This window comes from Dryobates pubescens, chromosome 4, assembly GCF_014839835.1.
Source record: "Dryobates pubescens isolate bDryPub1 chromosome 4, bDryPub1.pri, whole genome shotgun sequence".
Classification (NCBI taxonomy): domain Eukaryota; kingdom Metazoa; phylum Chordata; class Aves; order Piciformes; family Picidae; genus Dryobates; species Dryobates pubescens.
Window position 1 is genome coordinate 5637093 of NC_071615.1, and position 21659 is coordinate 5658751.

General features: G+C 46.5%; 2 protein-coding genes across 2 annotated transcripts; one reads left to right on the forward strand and one right to left on the reverse strand.

Annotated features, from left to right (window-relative positions):
- Nucleotides 1–2800: 2800 nt before the first annotated feature.
- On the reverse strand, nt 2801–10735 carry LOC104307763 (cytochrome P450 2K1). The gene is made up of 9 exons (XM_009908857.2): nt 10507–10735; nt 7785–7947; nt 7034–7183; nt 6602–6762; nt 5206–5379; nt 4533–4674; nt 3805–3992; nt 3387–3528; nt 2801–2988 (listed from the first exon to the last, which is right to left on the reverse strand). The coding sequence occupies exons 1-9, from the start codon at nt 10702–10704 to the stop codon at nt 2801–2803; spliced, it is 1506 nt and encodes a 501-aa protein (XP_009907159.1). The 5' UTR covers nt 10705–10735.
- Nucleotides 10736–18368: 7633 nt separating this feature from the next.
- On the forward strand, nt 18369–20380 carry LOC128897205 (cytochrome c oxidase assembly protein COX19). The gene is made up of 3 exons (XM_054161310.1): nt 18369–18546; nt 18697–18808; nt 20176–20380. Exons 1-3 carry the CDS (start codon nt 18465–18467, stop codon nt 20261–20263), a joined length of 282 nt encoding a protein of 93 aa, XP_054017285.1. The 5' UTR covers nt 18369–18464; the 3' UTR covers nt 20264–20380.
- Nucleotides 20381–21659: the final 1279 nt, after the last annotated feature.

The window sequence follows — 21659 nt, forward strand, 5'->3', positions numbered from 1 at the left end:
TCTGTTGGCATTGCTAAACATGTCCTGGCTGTGTGTTGCCCAGGGATCCCTGTGCTCACCTCTCTGGCATGGGTGTATTAAGGGTGATGCAGTCCAGCTTTATCAGTTTGACCCCGAATCGACTCAAACCTGCCACACGAGATAGATCGACATGAACAGAGCAAAATACTTGTTTATTAAGTAGGAGATAAGGTCAAGCCTGCAGTAGTCAGACTGCAAACAGAGTGACAGCAAAACAAACGTAAGCAGGTGCAGCAGGGAGAGATTTCTTGTTACACAGCTTGTCAAGCGGACTCCTTGAGATGCAGCCAGAAGCTGGAGCTGTCCCCACGGTCCCATGCATGTACAAGTGTGATAGCAGTACAAGTACAAGCTGCAGTACAACTGTTAGAGTGCTGCCTTCAGTTGTGTGAGCTAAAGCCAGCATAAAGGGACAGTATCTTGGCAAAGACTGCCCTGCTTTGTCATCCCTTTGTATTCTCTCCCTCCTTTCACAGAATCACCAAGGTTGGAAGAGACCTCAAAGATCATCAAGTCCAACCTGTCACCACAGACCTTATGACTACTAAACCCTGGCACCAAGTGCCACATTCAATCTCCTCTTGAGCACCTCCAGGGATGGTGACTCCACCCCTCCCTGGGCAGCCCATTCCAATGGCTAACAGCTCCCTCTGTGAAGAACTTTCTCCTCACCTCAAGCCTAAACTTCCCCTGGTGCAGCTTGAGACTGTGTTCTCTTGTTTTGGTGCTGATTGCTTGGGAGAAGAGGCCAACCTCCTCCTGGCTACAACCTCCCTTCAGGTAGGTTCCATTTCCTTCCAAATCACCTTTAGATGACAGGAAATTTTGGGGGGGTTCATTAGAGAGGTACCATAACTGCCCCCACACTCTCTGTTAACTTTCTGTTTCTTTTTTGCTTCTCATCCCAACCTGCCTTTCCTGCCTTCAAGCCAACACAAAGGATCTTCAGTGACTCACTGCTCCCTAACCCACACCTGGTTTTCTGCCTGTTTCAGAGCACACGAAGCAGCCTCCTCTCTCATACCTGCACCACTGTTCAGATTTCACACACATATCATGCTTCCTCGTTGGGTGTAGCCTTGTGGATACAGCTGGTTGTTCCTAGTCTTAATGGCTTCTGTGTGATATAAATCATTAATTGTAGCAATCAAACAGCTGCTCTAGGACAGCTGCAGTCTCTGGGGTGTCACCAGCTTTCTACAGAGACCCCCATACAACAAGTTAATGATACAGGTGAGTGACTTGGTAACAAAGTCTAATCTGCTTCTTCTTCCAGACTCTATTACCAGTTTTACATCTATTTTCATAGTGACTACATTCAAAATCCTATTACCCTTGACAGTGACACAGGATCTCTGCTGTCAGAATGTGAGCATTATCAGCTCTGAATTTGTAACTTCATAGGTGGCCAAAGCACTTTTTGCAAGCACCAAATTTTTTCTTGCAGTTCCCATGGTGATGGCCTGGCTCCTGCTGTGCTGAGCCCATGGCAGGGGGATCTTCTCAATAGTGCATGCTGAGCTGTTACTCTGCCTGGAGACGTCACTGCTTATCCCTGACACAAGGAATGTCTACAGAGGACAGCCAGGGGCTGTGTATCTGGTGTAGAGCTGAAGACAAACAGTAGAAGTCAAAGCCTTCTTTTCAGTCAAATGGAAAATATCATCCCTGTTCATCCCAACACCCCTGATACATGAGACTGATACCTGTATTAGGAGCCTGTCACCCAGCAGTTAGTGGAGAGAGTTGGTAACTCAGATGTTATGGCATCCACTGAAGGATCCTCTCTCTTTCCCTGTGGTGGGTAGAGAGCATCTAGAGAGCAACTATGGCTCCTAATGCACAAGCAGAGAAGTGGACTGAGCTTCTCTCAGCTCTCTGATGGGAGCATGGTGGTCTTGCTGCCCATCACCCTCACACTGCCTTGGGCTTGGGTCCAGCTTTAGCCACGCTGATTCCGAAATTCTTTGCTTTCTGTGACTGGTCATTTTCTGCCACTTTAGGGATCTGAGAGGGCCCAGGAAGGAACTGGATAAGTGTGAGAGCTAGCACAAAGCCAGGAGAGGTGAGGGAGTGGTAGAAATGCCTTTCTTAGCAGCAGCAGAAAGCTGCTAGATTGGCCCCATCATAAATGGGCTCTTAGGCATAAAGTGCCCAGCGTGAGTTGGAATGAACCCACTTCCCAAACCACTTAGATGTTTTCTGATAACTGTCCCGTGCCTGGCTCCTGGCATCAGCCCATGTTACACTCTCCTGTCTGGGACTCTGTAATAAAGATAAGGCAGGTTGTAGTGTACAATGGCAGTTCAATCTGAGGCTTGGCTGAACAACTGTCCTGGGGAGATTTCTAGATCCATTAAATGTCTGTTGTCTCCAGCTGGGCCATCGTTAATCAGCTCTGCTATAGAGCTTGGACTTTGGGCTGAGAAATTCCCTGTGGAGGCTCTCAGGGAAGAGCCTCTGATGGGTTGCATCTATAGAGGAGGCTTGAAGCCATTTCATTCTTCCAAACATCCCTGAAAACTGCATCTCTGATGTGCTGTTCCAGGAATGAAGCACACTGTTTCTGAGAGCAGCACTCAGGGGTTTGCATTACTGAAAGGTTTGCATTATACATACACCACAAAAGGTGTTAGAAAAAATGGCATGAATGAGGGAAAAATAGCAGTGCCTGGTGTCTTCCTTCCCCTAAAGCTCAGGTACAGCCAGGTTTTTATCCCCTGTAACTAACTTGCTTTCAAGCTTGAAGTGTTCACTACTCTAACTCCATGTCATTTGATCATTCACAGGGCACAGCACAAACCAGGTGAGGCATGGGGTTCAAAGTAAAGCCAACATCAGCAGTGAGATCTAGGTCTGACTTATCCACTCCTGGAGGGGGCTGGAAAACAAATTTGCGGAGCAGGCCTGCAAAGAAGAGGAACAGCTCCATTCTGGCCAGTCCCTCTCCAAGACAAGCTCTTCGTCCTGAAAACAACCAGGGAAGAAGTAAATGATCAGCATCGTAACTCCTACTGTTGATGTTCGAGACCTCATACACTGGGTGTTTGGGCCATAAGAGCAAGCTGTTAAGGTAGGATGTTTTAACTTCCTTCTCCCTATTTTAGAGGTGCTACTGACTGGGTCTCAAGCCACAGAGAAGCCTGGAAGTATGTGAGACCATTCAGTGACTGGGTAAATCGGTGTCTCCCAGATATTTAAAAGAAGAGTTGGTTACTTACAGCAATGGTGGACAGGGCAAATGACCAGAAATCCCTTATTCCTTATTATTATGTTTTGTGTCCCCAACTTTTCTACTCCCCTGGAATCAGTGGGTACTCTGCCATTAGCCTGGCCCCAAGTGGTGCACACGTGGCCCCTCTCACCTATGGAGAATGGAATAAATGCCTCTCTCCTAATGAAGTTCCCATCGGCATCCAGGAAGTGGGAAGGGTTGAACTGATCTGGGGTTTTCCAGTGTAACTTGTCATTCAGAGCAGAGGTCAGCAGTGGAATAATCTCTGTACCCTGAAAGGGATCAAAGAAACTCACAGTAGCTGTTTAGAGCAGATCACTTTCCTAGCAGAGCCAGCCTGCTTTCTTTTTTTTCCCTGCTGGGAAGAGGCAAATGAGACTGAGCTGTGGCAAAGAGAACTGGGAGATGCTTCCAGGACAAAGGATCACATCACAGATCAAACCCCACACCGTGACAGTGCCCTTAGATTTGGGTGGGTTTCTCTTTCGCTGCCTTAAATGAGACTGTAAGGAATCCATGCAGTGTAAGCTGCTAGTCTCAGAGCTCACCTTAGGAATCACGTAGCCTCGGAAATTCACATCAGCAGGAGTAGCTCGTGATACACCCATGGGGACAATGTTGGCAAACCTTTGTATTTCATGTATCACTGCATCTGTATAAGGCATTTTTTTCCGGTCCTCCAACTTGGGCAGCTCTCCTGGTTCAATGACGTGGTTCATTTCTTCCTGAATCTTTCCTTGGAGGGAGGAAGGGATTGAGAAGCTGATAACCTTCTTATTTTGCAACTGAGATACCCTCCAATCTGGCCAAGATGAAGGAAAGGGAAACCTTGGAGGGGTATTTGGGGAGGACAGGAGTGGGTAAGTCAGGGCATGGCATGGTTCTTTCAGCTTTATTGTTTGAATGGAGCCACTACTGCACACCCCATCCCCGATTTTGATCACACACCTTTGTTACCCCATAACCTCCAACAGAAACCAGATCAGAATCAGCTTCTGAGGAGACCTTTAGTGACGTAAGCCCATAGCCTGCAGGAGAATAACGATGGGGGAGCTTTACTGTAACTGTATACTGGCCCTTAGCCTCTCCCACTTGGCTGGGCTGGTTTACTGCAACCCAGCTGAACAAAATTCCTCTGCAAAGTCAACGGTTGTTATCTCTCTCTGGCTACTCAGAATCATTACTCTAGAAAACACTGAATGAGTTCCACTCTGCTCCACAACCAAAGCCTCAAGCATGCAATCCTGTATTGTACAAGAGGACTTCTCAGCCTTACTTTGAATTTCTGGGTATTTCATCATGAGAAGGAGACCCCAGCGCATAGTCGTAGATGTAGTCTCAGACCCAGCAGCAAAGAGGTCCAGGGTTGAAAACAACAGGTTTCCATTGCTGAATGCAGTGTGGGGTTTCTTGGACTCCTTCAAAACCAACCAAAACATGGCCATGAGTTCTACAGCAGCATGTGACTCTGCTGCCACCACTTTCATCTGCATATTAGCTTTTTTGTGACTTGGAATGTTCTGGGAAACAAAATGTTTAGTGTTTTTAGCAGTAGGGTCTATGCTGTATGGAATATGTCTGGTCCCAAGCATAGGTGTAACCCCCAGGTCAGTTGGAATTTAGTTACTGCAATGAACTTTATCACTGCAGCACTCTTGCAGGAAGGTTTGGGATGATGTCCTCCTTATGTGCTGAGTGGTAACTTATTTCATCAATGTGGGATGTGTTGACAACTACATCCCTTTAACCAGCAGTTGCAGTGGAGCCATGAAGTGAGTACAGCACAGCTCACTGTGAGTAGGAGCTTTGATACACTCTGCTCACTGCAGGTCTTCTGTTTCCACTCAGTCCTGGTCCCTGGCAGGTGGTAGGGACTGGCAATAAGATGGATGGACTAGCAATAAGAACTAAGAGAACAGGAAGATGCTGAAACTTAGCTTTTAAAGTACCTGTTGTTGCTTCATCAGAAAGGCATCAACAAAGCCTGTCAAGTTATTTTCATTAAACTCTTCTTTGTGTTCCTGGAAGAGCTTCTGGAGAAAAGCATTCAGTTCACTGATGTTTCGTAGCACAGTCCTGGAAGCTCCAGAGAGAAGTCCAAGGGATGGGTAGAAATTATATAACTGTGGAAGAAGAGAAGTCTTACTGTTAATTGGCGTTTTGAACATCTCGAATCACCCTGCTGGTCCCTTGTCCCACGTCCTGACATTTCAGGCTGTAACTGCCCTACATTTGCTTGTACAGACCAAGCAGCTCTGAAGTGCTGCAGAAATTGGCTTTTCTCTGTTACATCTATGCATGAGTCCTTGCCATGACTTTTGGGAGGTTCATCAGCTTAATTTTTTCTCAGGGCTCCCAGCTTTGTAGGTGGTGGCACAGAAGGTCTTGGGTGTGAAAGCTGGGAATGTAAGCATGGTACTTGTCCCAGGGAAAGCCCTCAGGTGTGTCACATCCTGTAGCAGCTGAAGGGACTTGAACTGGCCACCTCTGCAGTCAGACAATATTGATGAATCAGTATGGTGCTTTCCAAGCCAATTAGTTCAGGCATGGCACTAAGCTAACCCAGCTGCACCATTCCTAGAAGCTGGACTGAGCACAGCATTGCAGTATGTCACATGGACATATGTGCTGCCAGTTCTCACCCCCATCATCCCACAAGTGTTGTGCTCACCTCCAAGGAGACCACTAGCTGCCCTGCTAGATGATGCAGCAAACACCTGCTGGTAGCTGTTATCTGGTGCTGCATTCTGGGAGGCTGTCTGCTCATAGTGTGTAACTCTGGCTGTGCTTGGGTGATGCTTACTGGGTTTAGCTAGCCTGCAGTTAGAGCCAGCCACAGACAGACCTCTGTGTGTTGACTCCACTGCTGCTCAAAGCAGAAGCTTTGCATTAGGAAGGAAGGAGCTTACATCAGCTGTTAGTTTGTGAAGACTGAATTTCAGCAGCCAAAAATAAAAGAATTCTGTCAGACCTGGTTCTAGGGGAGGCAGAAGACAGTTGCTGAAGGTGTGAAACAAAGGAGGAGACTTGAGATGGCGTTTCAAGGCTGATCTCTGATATAAGAGACTGTGTTTCTGCTCTTCAAAGAGAGTAAAACAGTTCCCTTTGTGAAGACTTTGGGTTCTTTACTAGCAAGCATCACAGACTAAGCACAGGGACCTTGGAATCTGTGCCTTGTAGATACAGACCTGCAGATGTCTTCTGTACAGGCTGGCTGATAATGTTCTTGTTCTCAAGAAACAAGATGTGGGAGGTCAGGAGGACAAACACAAGCTGGCAGCTACACCCCACCCCACCCCCCCCAAAAATAACCCTGAAAGGTAAAACATAAAATCAAGCTCTTACCATCACCATAGGGGAGCCCAGCAGCTTTGTGTTTTCATGTATCATCTTCAGCAAAGTTAGAAACTCAGGATCATCATATTCAAACCTCTCTCCAAACAATATAGAGCAGATGACATTGGATACAGCATTGTTGAGTATCATTTTTGTGTCAAATGGTTTCCCTGTATTTCAGACAACCAAAACAAATGACAATGTGATTGTGCTCATTTCAATCTAATTTCCCACAGAAATGTGGTCCTGAGCTCCCCAAGAAAATAAACCTGATTCACCCCCCAGAATGCTTAGCAGGGAGCTTGGTTTCAATGCCTGGGTTTAATAACCTACTTCAGAGTATGCTGAACTTTAACCATTTGCTCAGAGTTAAACTTTCATTAATCTTTATTGTTCTGCTAGGCAGGTTTTCTGTCTCTGGGTGGAAGTCTTGGCACTCACCATGATAGGACTGAAAATATTGAATAAGGGAATTTACTTCCTCCAGGATTCGGATCTCAATGGTTCTCTTTCCCATTCCAAAATCTCGCAGTGTGGTCAGGGTGAATCTTCTCAAGGTTTTCCATACCTCCCCGTGGCTGAATGCTAGGCCTAAAACAAAGGTGTAACATCCTTGTGTTACCTGTGCTTAATAAACCATAGAGTCACAGAATTGTTAGGGTTGGAAGAGACCTCAAGGATCATCTAGTTCCAACCCCCCTGCCACGGGCAGGGACACCTCACACTACAGCAGGTTGCTCAGAGCCATATTCAACCTGGCCTTAAAAACCTCCAGGGATGAGGCTTCTACCACCTCCCTGGGTAACCTGTTCCAGTGTCTCACCACCCTCATGGGGAAGAACTTCCTCCTAACATCCAATCTGAATCTACCCATTTCTGGTTTTGTTCCATTCCCCCTAGTCCTATCACTCCCTGACACCCTAAAAAGTCCCTCCCCAGCTTTCTTGTAGCCCACTTCAGATACTGGAAGACCACAATAAGGTCTCCTTGGAGCCTTCTCTTCTCCAGACTGAACAGTGCCAACTCCTCAGTCTGTCCTTATAGGAGAGGTGCTCCAGTCCTCCACTTACCCTTGTGGCCCTTCTCTGGCACCAAAGCTGCTTATGCAAACAAAGACCAACCTCTAAGAAGATGTAAGAATATAATGAACCTAGACAAACAACTAAAACTAACCAGCCAAAAGCTCACTTACCATTTCCTTGTGTCATTTTCCTAAATATGGGTATTTCTGCCCTCTCTCCAAATTCTTCAGCATGATTTGAAAGGGCATCTTTGATGGTTTCGTATCCAGCCAGTACCACAGCTTTCCTGGGTCCAAAATGCACAGTGAAGACATTGCCATATATCTTGGATAGCTGTCAAGGTGAAAAAATATGTTCATTCAAAACCAGATCTTGGACCCAAACGCTAGCATTAGCCCCCGCTAGGTGATTCTAGCCCTAAAGGAGCCTCCCAACCCTGCCCGGAGTCTCCAGGTGCTGAGTAATGCAACTAATAACCAACAGCTATCAATCACCAGCATCTCTGCTTGCACCCTGTTTGCACAACAAGGTGTCTGCTATCACTGCTCCTATCAGAGAAGTCAATAAAATGCCATTGCATTCCTGTGGTGTTCTGCAGTAACAGGCCAGCATAGTGATACCACCATTTGGAGCCTGGTTAGCAAGCGCTGGAGCAGGCAGGCCTGTTTATTTTAATGCTGTTGACCTGAGGCAAGCAGGGTGTGCACACAGCTTTGAGGCTGAAGCCACAAACACTACAAAAACAAAGCCAGACAATAACTCTTTCTTTCAGGACAGCACTTGTCTCTAATTATGGCAAGGTGGGTAGCGCTGCAGTCATTGCAAAATTATTTGCTGACCACCAGTAACTTGAATCCAACTAGGAAGCACATTCTTGTAGATAATGTTGCAGGAGCTTTAGGCTTTTACAGCAAATTAAATATGAATCATCTGTTACACAGGAGGGTGGCTTTGACAATCTAATCATTCACTCAGTATTTTAGGCTTGGTTTAAGCACACTGCAGCGCCAGCCGCTCCAAAATGCCTTCTCGTTTCCGATGTGCCTGGGCTGCCATTTGCTATGCATTGGATCTGTCCTGAAAATTGAATTTCAGATTAGAAGCAGCTCCTGTTATTACACCAGACAAATTGAATTTGTTTTCATCAAATGGTGGTTTGGCGGCTCGGGAGATAACATTAGCGCTGCTGCTTTCATCCCTGGCAGCTCAGGAGGCACGTGGCCGGGCCACGAGCAGGGAATCACAGACACCTCCTAGCCTTCCTGAGGTCATTGCTTTGCAGCAGTACCTCTTGGCATCAGCCTGTTTGGTTGGGGTTTTTTTCGGTTCTCTTCTCAGCAGCACAAGTATTGGGTGCAGATGCCTGAAAGCCTAAAGGAGGCTGCTTGGCAGGCTGTAGGAAATTAGTCTAGTGCCTTCGTGTGGCATTTGTACCACAGTAAAAGGAGGCTCAGGGGAGACCTTCTTGCTCTCTACAACTACCTGAAGGGAAGGGGTTGGTCTCTTCTCCCAGGCAACCAGCACCAGAACAAGAGGACACAGTCTCAAGCTGCACCAGGGGAAGTTTAGGCTCGAGGTGAGGATAAAGTTCTTCACAGAGAGAGTTGTTAGCCATTGGAATGGGCTGCCCAGGGAGATGGTGGAGTCACCGTCTCTGGAGGTGTTCAAGAGGGGATTGGATGTGGCACTTGGAGCCATGGTTTAGTAGTCATGAGGTGCTGGGTGACAGGTTGGACTTGATCTCTGAGGTCTTTTCCAACCTTATTGGTTCTATGAAAATCTCCCAGTACCATCAAAACCAGTTGCTCTTCCACACCAACACCCACAAACAAGCCTATGATCAGATGGGAGCTCAGAGCCAGAAGCCCATCCAAACTTTGCTCTGCACAGTCCTCTGCCCTGTAAATCAAAGCAGAGAAGCACTGTATGACTGCTGTAGGAACTGTGCTTTTGCAGCCCAGAATGCCTTTCCAAGGCTAACTGGAGAATGTTAATGTCTGCACTGCCCCCACACTGCAGCTCTTTAGGTGGATGAAGGAATTCACTGGGGACTGGGGTCCCCTGTCATAGTGTCCAGTAAGCACACACAGGGTATATGACCCTCACAGCACCTCAGCCATCTCTACAGCTACCAGTAGAAATCTGAATCCACATTGAATTATCCCCATCTCCCAATGGGAACACAGCAGACACATTCTGAAACAAGCATTTTACCTGGCTTTAGTATATTTGTCTTTCCCAGCCCCCTCCCTCCCCCTTTTAGAAATAAAAATATCCGTGCAGCTGCATAAGAATAGAAATATATTTACTTTACCATGTAAAAGCCACCCATCAAATCTTAGCTAGCCCTGGGCAATGTGAGTGTACAGGGCAAGAACTGGGGAGGCAGAGCTGAGCTCTGTGTTGTAGGAAGACAATGAGCTTTGGAAATAAATGTGCATATGACCCCATATCCTCTGCTGTGAGGATACCTCTGCTGTGAAAGATACCTTTCCACCTTTTCTACCTACCCTCAGTGGAAGAGCTCTGTCTGTATGCAGTGGGACTTCTCTTGGTGGCCAAATAGTCCTGATGCTTCAGCAGACAGAGCAACTTGAGTCTTCTGCCCACAACCTCTGAGTGGCTCAATATACCAACAACATGGAGCTGACTGCAAGAGGTTGGGGTCTCTGCTTGTGTGTGTATAAAGGAGGGAATGTGTGTATTACAAATGCACAAAGGTAAGTCTGTACCTCTGAAGGTAAAGTCCCTCTGCCAACCTGCCTATCCTTTAACTACCTCCTTTCTGCCCTCCACACAACGCAGACACAGCATCACATCTCTGTTTCCCTGGTTGCATCTCTCACTTCAAGAAGTGCACATTTTCCTCCTGCCTCCTTGCTCAGACCCTACCTCTGTCAGCGACTGGAACGGCTTTTTCAGGTCCACCACGTTCAAGTTTCCAATCAGAGGAAGAGGTCGTGGCCCAGGAGGCAAATTGCGAACCGACTTCTTCAAGCTGGTAAGAAAGTAAAGGAGAACAACCAGCCCTACTGCCAAGTAGAGCAATGAGCTGGAGCCCACACACTGCAGCAAAGTCTGTATGGCCATGTCTAAATCAAAGTGTGGGTGTGAGCATCTTGGGGTCCCTTTATAGCCCTTTGGTCGCTGCCTGAACACACCTTCTGGGGAAGTGGCTTTATACAAAGAAAAGGACTCCAAGATCTTGTTTACTTCTAGACCAGATATACCTTTCCTCCCCTCTGCCAAATAAGGCACCTTATTTTGTTTTGAAATGTGGATTATCTTAATCTGGAGCTCCTGTTTCATCTACAACACTGGAGCAAGGTGGTTGTTTTCCAATGAGAGTCTGTGTTATGGGAATGTTGTGGTCTGTGTGATTTCAGAGGCAGAATTAAAGCACAGGGCCAGTGCTGGGTTGCTGTCATAGTGCCAGGTCACAGGGCTCAGCTGGACCACTGTTGATGCAATAGAGGAAGCAGGATGCAGGAGGAAAAGCCCACAGTAATGCATGGCCCAGGGTGCAGCTGGGAAGGAAGTCCTCAGGGAAAGCAAGCCTGACCAAGGAGCAGTTGGAATGGTGGTGGCATGAAGATTCAGCATCACAGACAGGAGTTAGGTCTACTTACAATTGACAGCTCTGATTCTCTTTGCTTTCCTGCCACCCTTCTTGAGCAACACAGTTTTCACTCTTGGCACTGTTGTTGACCTCTGTCCCAAAAATCCTCTACCAGCAATTGCCAAACACCCCTGAAAACCACTTCAGGCACTGTTTAGCAGCTGAGATGACTGTGTGCCTGCATGTCCATCTCTGAGTATGGTGATTCTTTCCTGGCTGTCCTGCCTGTTTATGAGCATGCAATCCCCTGAGAAACCATCCCCTCCAGGCAATCCTTCTGCTGGGATTGGGAAAGAGATCCTAGATCTTTGTAACCTGGGAGGAGCCAGGATTGGGCTCTGCAGCTGGCCAGGCAGAGGATGGAGGATGGAGGCTGCCTGGGCAGCTGTTGCACAGCCAGGTAGGTGCCAGCCAGGAGGAGCAGACAGCAACAGCTTTGGCACTCCAGGTGCACTGAGTCATGCACCATGCCAGGGCAGGGTCCTACAAGAGCCCGCATGCTTGGGCAACAGCTTCACAAAAGCCACCCCCAACCTTTGCATCCCTGCAGGATGAGAGCCACCCCCGTTTGCATCCCTCGGGGATGACAACAAAGCAGAAGTGATCATGAACAGGAGGCCAGTTTTAAATGATGGCTCTGAGTGGAGGAGCCAAGGTGATGTTCTCTCTCCTATTCTCAGGTGGGGATATCTTGCTCTTCAGCTGCAGGTTCTGTCAGATTACTGGGCAGTGCTGCTGTTCAACCCCTCAGAAATCTTTAGTTTTAATAAGACTTTTGCTAGACTCCTCCAAGGCTCCTGGGTGCAGGCTCCACTGACGGAAAACTGATGATTATTTATTAATAATAATAAAAGTACATTAGCCAAAGGCAAGAGGAATCAATAAACTCTAACTAGATTGGCATGAAAAAGGTGCCTGCATGTCTGCCTGTTCAACAAGGTTTGTTATTGGGTAGAGTTTCTCACAAGGGAGAATTGCCCTGTGCAGAAAAGGAAAAGGAGGGCAGTGGGGTGGTCATGGCCGTCTCAAAATTTGCTGCACAGTTGTGAGGTCTTGGTGTGCACCCTCTTCTCCTGTTCTGCCAGACTCTGAGCAAATGGTGTGGTCACTGAGACTCTGGAGACTTCAAAAAAGGATTGGATGTGGCACTTGGAGCCATGGTTTAGTTGTCAGGAGGTGTTAGGCATTAGGTAATAGGTTGGACTTGATGATCTCTGAGGTCTTTTCCAACCTTATTGATTCTATGATTCTATGCAGTAAGAGTGAGGGAAAACCCTTACATGGGCCCAGTCGAGTATCACCACTGGGGGTTTTTTGGCACAGAGCTGGCTACTGCCATAGAAAGCAAGAGTCAAGGCTTCAGGTCATAGCTGTTGATAATACAGGGTGAAATTCTTCGTCAAGTAACGAGCCCACAGACTTGCAACCTGCTGGACTGATGCATGTGCTGTGGGAAATGTTGGATGAGTTTTCCAGAAAGAGGGAATCATTGCAGTTTTAAAATACAACCAGTGTGATGTCCTCATCTCCATTTGTTCCTTTTACACCTTGGTTTCCAGTATGCAATCTTGAACACAGACCACAACCGAGTTGTTGTCTTGCAGGTGCGGCTCCCACACAGGACTGGGGAGACAATGTTGCTCACATGTCTTTGTCTTTCTGCCAGCCCAAGTCAGAACTGATACCATCTGCAGGTAAGCAAGACTTTGTAGCCATAGCTCAGGGAAAGAATCAGTTCCTCCTATGAAATGAGCCTGTGCATTGAACAGCCACGGAGCCATCAAACTTGTGTGTGCTCATCTGGAGAAGGACATATAATCTTCTAATGGGACATAGGTTAATAATGCTACAGTAACAGTAGGATAATGCAGAGAAAGAGCTGTTAAAAGGCCATAATTCAGTCAATGAGCTCTGATAACATAATAAACCATGAGAGTGAACACCAAGTGCCTGTGTGCCTCGCAAGACTCTGCCACTGATTTACAGCCTCAAGAGATGCCTATCAGGCCCTGCATTGTTATCAGGGATGTATAAGGCATGAGCACACCCTGTTAACCATTAACATTTTTAAAGACTCAGATGTGTTAAAACTCAGGCTGCTCCTTGCTAATGGATTTTGCTCACCTTGACAAATGCCAGCACAGAAAGAAATCAAAAGCTTCCCGACTTTGACCTCTTTCCATCTTCCCTAATTATTGCATTGTTTTATTGGATTGCACCCACTCCTTCCCAGCCTGCAAATCGGTACTTCTGTAGGATCCCTCCAGGGCAGTGATCAGTGTCTCAAGTGGTCGCTATGCTCCTTTAGATACAAACAACTTGCACTGGATTTCTTTCCATTTATCTGCCAAATCAGCCACATCTACTTTGGGAAGAAAGATTCCTGAAAGATACTTAGAAAAATAAAAATCATCATTTCACTGTGAAATTTCAGTGAAAGATCCTTGGGGTTTTTTTCCATGTGCTAGGCTGGAAGGTTGTGTGTGATGGGTCTGGTCACTGGGAGAAGGAAATAAGAACAATTTGTGCATGGGATTAGTGCAGTGTCTCTATGCAGGGAATTGGGTGTCACTATTTAACACTCACGGTAAGCATTTACTCTTTTTTAGCAACAAACCATTCTCAGGAACTTCACAGAATCACAGAAACATTCAGGTTGGAAAAGACCCTCAGGATCACCAAGTCCAACCCAGAACCCTACTCTGCAAGGTTCACCCCTAAACCATGTCCCCAAGCACCACATCCAAATGACCTTTAAACACATCCAGGGTTGGCAACTCAACCACCAAACTGGGCAGCACATTCCAGTGCCTGACCACTCTTTCCCTGAAAGCAACTTCATTGCTTTTGAAAGCCTTGGACTATATAGATGTTATTTGTCCATGAGTTTCACCTAGTGACAGAAATACATGGGAGAGCCCAGGATTTGGTACTGGAGATATATTTGATAATATGATAATATAATTTGATAATATATACATATATATGTGTGTATATATATATGTATACACATACACACATACTTGTAGTAAAATCCATTGTGACTACAGCCAGAAGTATGATCTTCCAGACTCTGCACTTAGGCCAACAAGTCAAGATGACCTGACATGGGAATTTAGTGTTGAGGAGATCAGGTTATAAAGAATTTATTTTCAAAATGTGACTGAACAAATGAAAAGCCTCAACATAGCTCCAAGGACCTTCTTCTTCTGGGTCTCTATCATCAGCCTATCTCAACAAGGTGTTGGAGGAATTATTTTAATACAGAATCACAGAATGTTAGGGGCTGCAAGGGACCTCAAAAGATCATCCAGTCCAACCCCCCCCTGCCAGAGCAGGATCACACAGGAACACATACAGGTGGGTTTTGAGTATCTCCAGAGAGATACAAGGGCAATTCAGAGCATATCACCAAGCATGATTAGTTGTTAGGTGTTATAATACAGATATCTACAGAGCCAGGGTCTCAGCATCTTACTTTTGGGGCCCCTGCTTTGGTGCAGATAGAGATGTGGATTTAGATACACCAGAACTGTGTGGCTTTCAGTGCAGTGTTACTATTTCTATCATATTCCTCTCTAACCTGATGAGGCTTTGGCTCAGTCATAACACAAAATGAGCTTATCATTCTGTACATCTTTGTAGAGCACATAACATATTAAGGCCCTGACCTTACTGGCATGAAACTATGATTTCCCTGTAAGTGCAAATCAGTAATATTTCATTAATCATCCACAACAGAAATCCCCATTCCCCAGACTATTCTGGCAATATTCTGCATTTTTTCTTGTCTAGGAACTTGAATTAAAAAGGAGAAAAATGGTTTACAACAGCCCATGGCAATGATGTAGCAAGAGACCTTATGTAAGAGCTGGCAGCATGCTCACCATGCGAGGGTGAGGCGTAGGAGTGAGTGATCCTGGAAGGATGTTTCTCTGAGGTGTGTTCTGTGCATGGGCTGGGAACAGCAGTCTCAAGGGCACAAATTCCACTGTCTGAATGTGCTTGGTCTTGTTCAGCTGATTAATTTCTTACAGCTATCCCAAGTAAAGCTACAAAATCCCCTAGTATGTTACTCAAAGCCTTTCGTGGCCTGTCAATAAATTATCTTCCAATTAGCTACCTGATAATTTGAATCAGCAGGCTCTTAAACGGTGCAGCATGATGACAGAGAGAAATTAATGAAAGTCCCAGACATTACCCCACCCATGGAAAGGAATAAAGGTTCTGCTCTGTTGTATTATTTAATTTGGTGCTCCCAAAAGTAATGCTAAGTGTGGAGAAACTCCTTCTGAAGGTGCATTTGTACAACTGACAGATAAGCATCAGCGGAATAAATTCTCAGCGTGATCTGGCAACGCTGTAAAAGAACAAACATTTTTAGATGTTACTTTAGTCCATAATTAATGACTAACAGCTCTGAGTCAAGCAAAGGATTTTTTTTTTAATATATATATTTTTTTTTAATCTATCAAGTTGTGTATCAACTTGAAAGGGAAAGACCCACGATTTTCCCTAGTTTGGGAAGAAGCCTTCTAATTTCAGCCTTCTCATTTTTAGAAAGGGCTCAAGGCTCCAGACCAGAGGTACTGTAAAGCACTGGATGCTTTAAAATTTATCTGATCTCTCTTGTACAATGAGCACCTTTATACTGCAACAGCTATTTCAGAAGTCCCTGGTGCTGTGGAAGTCTCTCACTTCTTTGCAAGAAAGCATTGAATTCTCTGTTTGTGGCACTGCTCTTTGTGGCAGTGTTTTTATTGAATTCTTTTGGGACTGGTTGGCTTAATCTGCAAATGAGGTTTGTTCTTCTCCTTCACACTGATTATCTAATGGGGGTTTCATTTGATCTCCTTGGGAAAAAACACATGCCAAAGAACATGTATTAGATGCAAAGGCAAACCAGTACCTCTTAAGGAAACTCTAGAAGATACAGCTGACATTTGCAATAAAAGCATTAAGGAAGCATAACCAAACACCTGCTGCTGTACCTGACCTGAATTTGGGTAACTACAACATTTAAGACTCCAAAGAAAGACACTGAGTTAATTAATAGGAAATCCAAACATTTGGATATGATATAATATCATGCAGTGAGATGATATCAGTGTTTGCACAGCCTTTGCTGTTGTTTTGGGGAAGAACTCCTATGCGGGATCCCAGCATATCTTTTTCCTTTGATTTCTTCCTTCATCACATGGGGAATCAGCAAGTCAACCAGCCTGCCCAGCAACTAAGGAACTTAACTGGGGCAGTTTGCTAACATCAAGTGCCTTGACACTCTAAACTCTTACAGATAAACCAAAGCTGCTTCTCTTCTTCTCAGCCCTGGGAGATCTGGGGGACAGTTTGTTGCATGTATTTGTGAAAGAAGAGTATCTCCCTTTTACTGTTAAGTGTTCTAACAAAGTCAAGTGGAAAAGTGCTACTTAGCATATGATAAAAACATCTATTGTTCAGGGCCCTGAAAACATAATAATAAATAAAACCTTATATTTCAGGCTGTGGAAACCAGTTGCTTGTGTAATAGAACACGGTGTAATTTTCCATTTACAATTTCAGGACTGTAATAAGGAAGCAATCAAAGCATAAACAAAACACACTTTAAATGGGGCTGCAGGTAATATTTCCATAATGGCTGTCCTTAACAATTGCAGCTGCTTGTTTTATTTTGTTGGTTTTGTGTTTTTTTTTCCCAGCCTCAATTTTTTTCTACTTATCTCAGTCATTTAATTAAAAGAAAATCAGCTTAAAACAGATGAAAGACCATCTTAAACTAATTGCAGCTATGGGCAAAGAAGAAGACAAAAAAGACTCTAACAACGTAATACACGGCTAACGTTTGTGTGGGTTAAATTAACCCCATTTCTCATCCTCCTTTCAGGATGAGATCTGAGGCTCTGCAGAGAACGTGCTGTAAACCTGCAGGCAAAAAGGGGGGGTTGTTGGCTATCCATCTTGAGGATGTTCACCATGTCCCGAACATCTGCCGATGACTGCTTGGTTTAACTGGCCTCGTTGGTGTTCATGCTGTGTGATGGGCAGCTGCCTTCTTGCTCTCTCTCTTTTTTTTTTTCCAGGAGATATAAAAGCTCGGTGCTGTCCGTGGAGTTTGTGCACGGCCGTTAATCCGTGAAGCTTAATGAGGGATGAGCAGTGTCACTACCGCCAGGGGCAGCTGATGGCAGGGTTCAAGTCACTACAGCGAGGCGAGGATAACTCTTCTGAAATCCTGCAGAAAGCTGACACTGCCTCCCAGGGGTGCCCTAGGTCTGCCTGCTGATCCCCAGGGCTCTCACATCCCACCTCCAGCCAGAGTTGGGTCCTGAAAACTATGGTTTTAAGTTCAAATGCAGTGCTCAGCAGTGATGGGTGAAGAACTTGCCCTTCCTGGCAGATGGGGAAGGAGTCCAGCCGCAGCCCAGGTCCTGATCCCCAGCTGCTGGATAGAAACAGGAGAGACTCGGATGAGGCTGGATCCTGCATAAACCCATTTGCTGACACCAGACTTTAAGTTTTACTCTTTCCCTCCTCGTTTCCAGTTGAACAAATGTGAGAGGGCCACCTTCTTCCCAACCCCTCAGCCTGCAGGCTGCCCATCACCACCAGCCTCTTCCATTAAACACTGGAACAGGCTGCCCAAGGAGGTGGGTGAATCTCCATCCCTTGGAGGTGTTTGTAAGACACAGACGTGTGGTGCTGAGGGACACGGTTTAGCACCGGACTCGGCAGTCAGATAATGGCCGGACTTGATGATCTTTAAGATCTTTTCCAACTCGAACTATTCACTGATGCTGTTTCAGGGATCGAGCCCTGGATGCCGGTGCGGCGCAGACGCACTGGCAACGCCACCAGCCCGACCTCCCTGCCAGGTGGGACCGGGTCCGGAGTTCCCCGGACCGTGCTACCGTGGCGGGCGGCGGCGCCTCCGTGGCAGCTCCCGACGATGGCCTGCGGCAGTAACGTCGCTGCCCCCCGGCCCGGCTCCGTTGCGCTGCGTGGTCTCGCCCCTCGCCGCCGGAGCGAGGCAATCCGGTTGCCACAGCGGCGCCGACGCCGTTGGCGGAGCGGCATGGCTCCGGCTCCGCCCGCTGGGCGGGTTCGTGCTGCTCGATGCGCTCGGTGCTCGCCGGCGACGCTCGGTGTTCGGCTCCCCCCTGGCGGCCGCTGTGGAACCCGAGTGACCCCAGCCGGTGCTGTTCCGCTCCGCTTCCCCCCTCTCGCCGGCGACATGTCCACTGCCATGAACTTCGGCACCAAGAGCTTCAAGCCGCGGCCGCCGGACAAGGGCGCCTTCCCGCTGGATCACTTCGGTACGGTAAAGAGAGCCTGGCCTCCCCGCCGCCTAGTGCCGGCCCGCCTGCCTCGCTTCCCTCCGTCTCTCCGCGGGCCGGGGCAGCGGGACGCGGGGCCGGGTCTAGGCCTGGGCCTAGCGCTATCGCGGCCCTCGCTGTGTCTTTCAGGGGAGTGCAGCGCCTTCAAGGAGCGGTTCATGGAGTGCCTGCGGAACAGCGACTACGAGAGCAGCGCCTGCCGGCAGCACGCCAAGGCCTACCTGGAGTGCCGCATGGAGAGGCAAGTGGTGCCCCGGGCCCTGCCGGGCACAGCACGGCGGCAGGGTGCGCAGGGGCAGCCGGCCGGGGAAACGGGGGGGAAAGGCAACCCGCAGTGGAGGCATTCGTGTAGGGAGCTTGTGTCTTTTTCAGAAGCAGCAGTCGCGTTTAGCTTCAGCAGCTTAGTTTATGTTTTTTATGTGGTGCTGTAAATATTTAGCCCGAAAGGTGGGAACGACTGCAAGCCTTGACCAGCTTCTGCTGCATGCAACCGTCTTTCTCAGTGTTGTTGGTTTCTGGCTGTGGTTACAAGTTAAAAGCTTAACTTGTTTCTGAGTTCAATTGGGGGAAAAAAAAAGGGGCCCTCAGCCGGCTCCAGCTGGGCCAGAGGAGGACCATGAAACTGATCAGGGGCCTGGAGCACTGCCTATGAGGACAGGCTGAGAGAGTTGGAGTTGTTGAGCCTGGGGAAGAGCCCCAATAGCAGCCTTCCAGTACTTAAAGGGGGGGCCAACAAGAAAGGTGGGGAGGGACTCTTTATCAGGGAGTGTAGTGGCAGGACAAGAGGTAACAATTTTAAACTGAAAGAGGGTATGTTTAGATTATTCAACAGAAATTCTTTCCTATGAGGGTGGTGAGATGCTGAAAAAGGTTGGCCAGAGAAGTTCTAGATGCCCCATCCCTGGAAGTGTTTAAAGGCGGGTTGAATGGGGCTCTGAGCAACCTGGTCTAGTGGAAGGCATCCCTAACCCCTCGCAGGGGGTTGGAATTAAGTGATCTTCAAGGTCCTTTCCAACCTAAACTATTCAGTGATTCTATAAGCATTGGTGGTTGATTTTCTAGTGCTATTTCCATTCCTGCATAGCTTTGCAGTGATTTCTGTTCAGTGGTGAGTCAGGGAGCACATTGGGAAATGCTCAAAGGGCATTAAGCGACCTTTAAATACAAAGATGCTCCCATACACTGAATGGGCTGGTGGTGAGGAAGGCTGCAAATCAAAAACTGAAAATCATTATAGAGAAGTGTAGTGGTGCCACAAATGTTGTTCTACACCGCATTCACTTTAAAAATCTCACAGGAAGAATTGTAGGAAGCTTTTATGCAGTCTCTTAATCAAAGCTACCTAAGAGTCAAGTCAGTTTCTGAGGAAACTCTTACTCAGCATTAAAATCTCAGGAAAAACAACATTTAATTGGAGAACTGCTGTTAAGGAAAAAGGATCCCTGAATGCTGCTTTCCCCAAACTGAAGTTTCTTTGCCAAAGTGGCAGTCACTCTCTAGGGACATCTTGGATTGCTTTAGTGTGAATAATGCAAATGAAATATAGAAGGTGCAGCTGTTCTCCTGTGAAATGTTTCTTTGGTTGTTGTTTTGTTGTTTTTAACTCAGGCAACTTATGGCTAACGAACCACTGGAAAAACTGGGATTCAAAGACCTGACAGATGACCAATCAGAAGCAAAACCTGAGAAGCTGTGATGAAGACAGAGCTTTACTCCTCGTGTATGGAAAACACAACTCAATGTAGTACATATTGTACATTTCTGTTCATAGTGCAATAAGAAGTTTCCTGAAGGAAACCTGTTCTTTTTCCCTCCAAAGTTTAATTTTTCTTAAAAGAAAATATATTAAGTTAGCAAAAGTACTGCCTTTTGTCTCCTTTCCTGAAATATTTCTTACCTTTTTTTTGTCTTTTAGTTTCTCTGGCCTACTTTTAAAGGTCCATAACAACCTGGAGAAAATTATTGTTGCTCTCTACAACTACCTGAAGGGAGGTTGCAGACAAGCGGGGGCTGGTCTCTTCTCCCAGGCAACCAGCACCAGAACAAGAGGACACAGTCTCAAGCTGCACCAGGGGAGGTTGAAACTGGATGTTAGGAAGAAATTCTTGACAGAGAGAGTGATTGCCCATTGGAATGTGCTGCCTGGGGAGGTGGTGGAGTTACCATCGTTGGAGGTGTTTAGGAGGAGACTTGGTGGGGTGCTTGGTGCCATGGTTTAGTTGATTAGGTGGTGTTGGATGCGATGATCTTGAAGGTGGTCTGGTCCTATTCTATTCTATTCTATTCTATTCTATTCTATTCTATTCTATTCTATTCTATTCTATTCTATTCCTTGCCTGAATTGTTCTCCTTGTCTACAGAGAACAGTGAAGTCTTATTTTCAAAAGACAAAAATCCCTTTATTGTGCAGTTCTTGAACTACAGCTTAATTTTGCTTGGGCATTGCTAATGTGCTTAGAGCAGTCACTTGTCAGGTGGAACTAAAGCTGCTGTGGTATTTGCAAGTTTGTTTTTATTAAGTGCTTGCACTAATCCCCATCTGTGGTGTAGTAATCTCACCCTGCTGTAGAAAACATTTGGGTGCTGGGATGGGGATGTGTTTTTTCAGCCTTTTAACCTGCTCCTCACTGTTGGGAGAGTATTTGTAGTTCCAGATACCAGTCAGGTAGTGATTCTGCTTTTATTTACAATGCCACTAGTGTTCACCTAACTCTTTTGGGGTCATTTGATGGGGAATCTTTCATTAGGGATATATTAACTTGGCTGAGGTAAAGCTGACATTAATTTTTGTAGGATCTTTGCAGGGATATCAGTGGGGAGACAGGAATGGAATTTTTTTTTCCTTTTCATGTTCTAAATGAATGTGAAACACACATACAAATGGGATTGGGCAATGGTTTATGTTATAAAGCAGGGTAGATGAGGAGTCAGTATCTAAGAAATAGAATAGTTCTTTCCAAAACACATAGCTGCAGCCCACACAGGGACATGGTAACGCAGCAGGCCTGCAGTAGAGGAGCAATGAGGCCTAAGTATGGCTCTGAGATCCCCGATAGGTGTTTGTATGACTTAACCATGCATTAGCAGAGCCA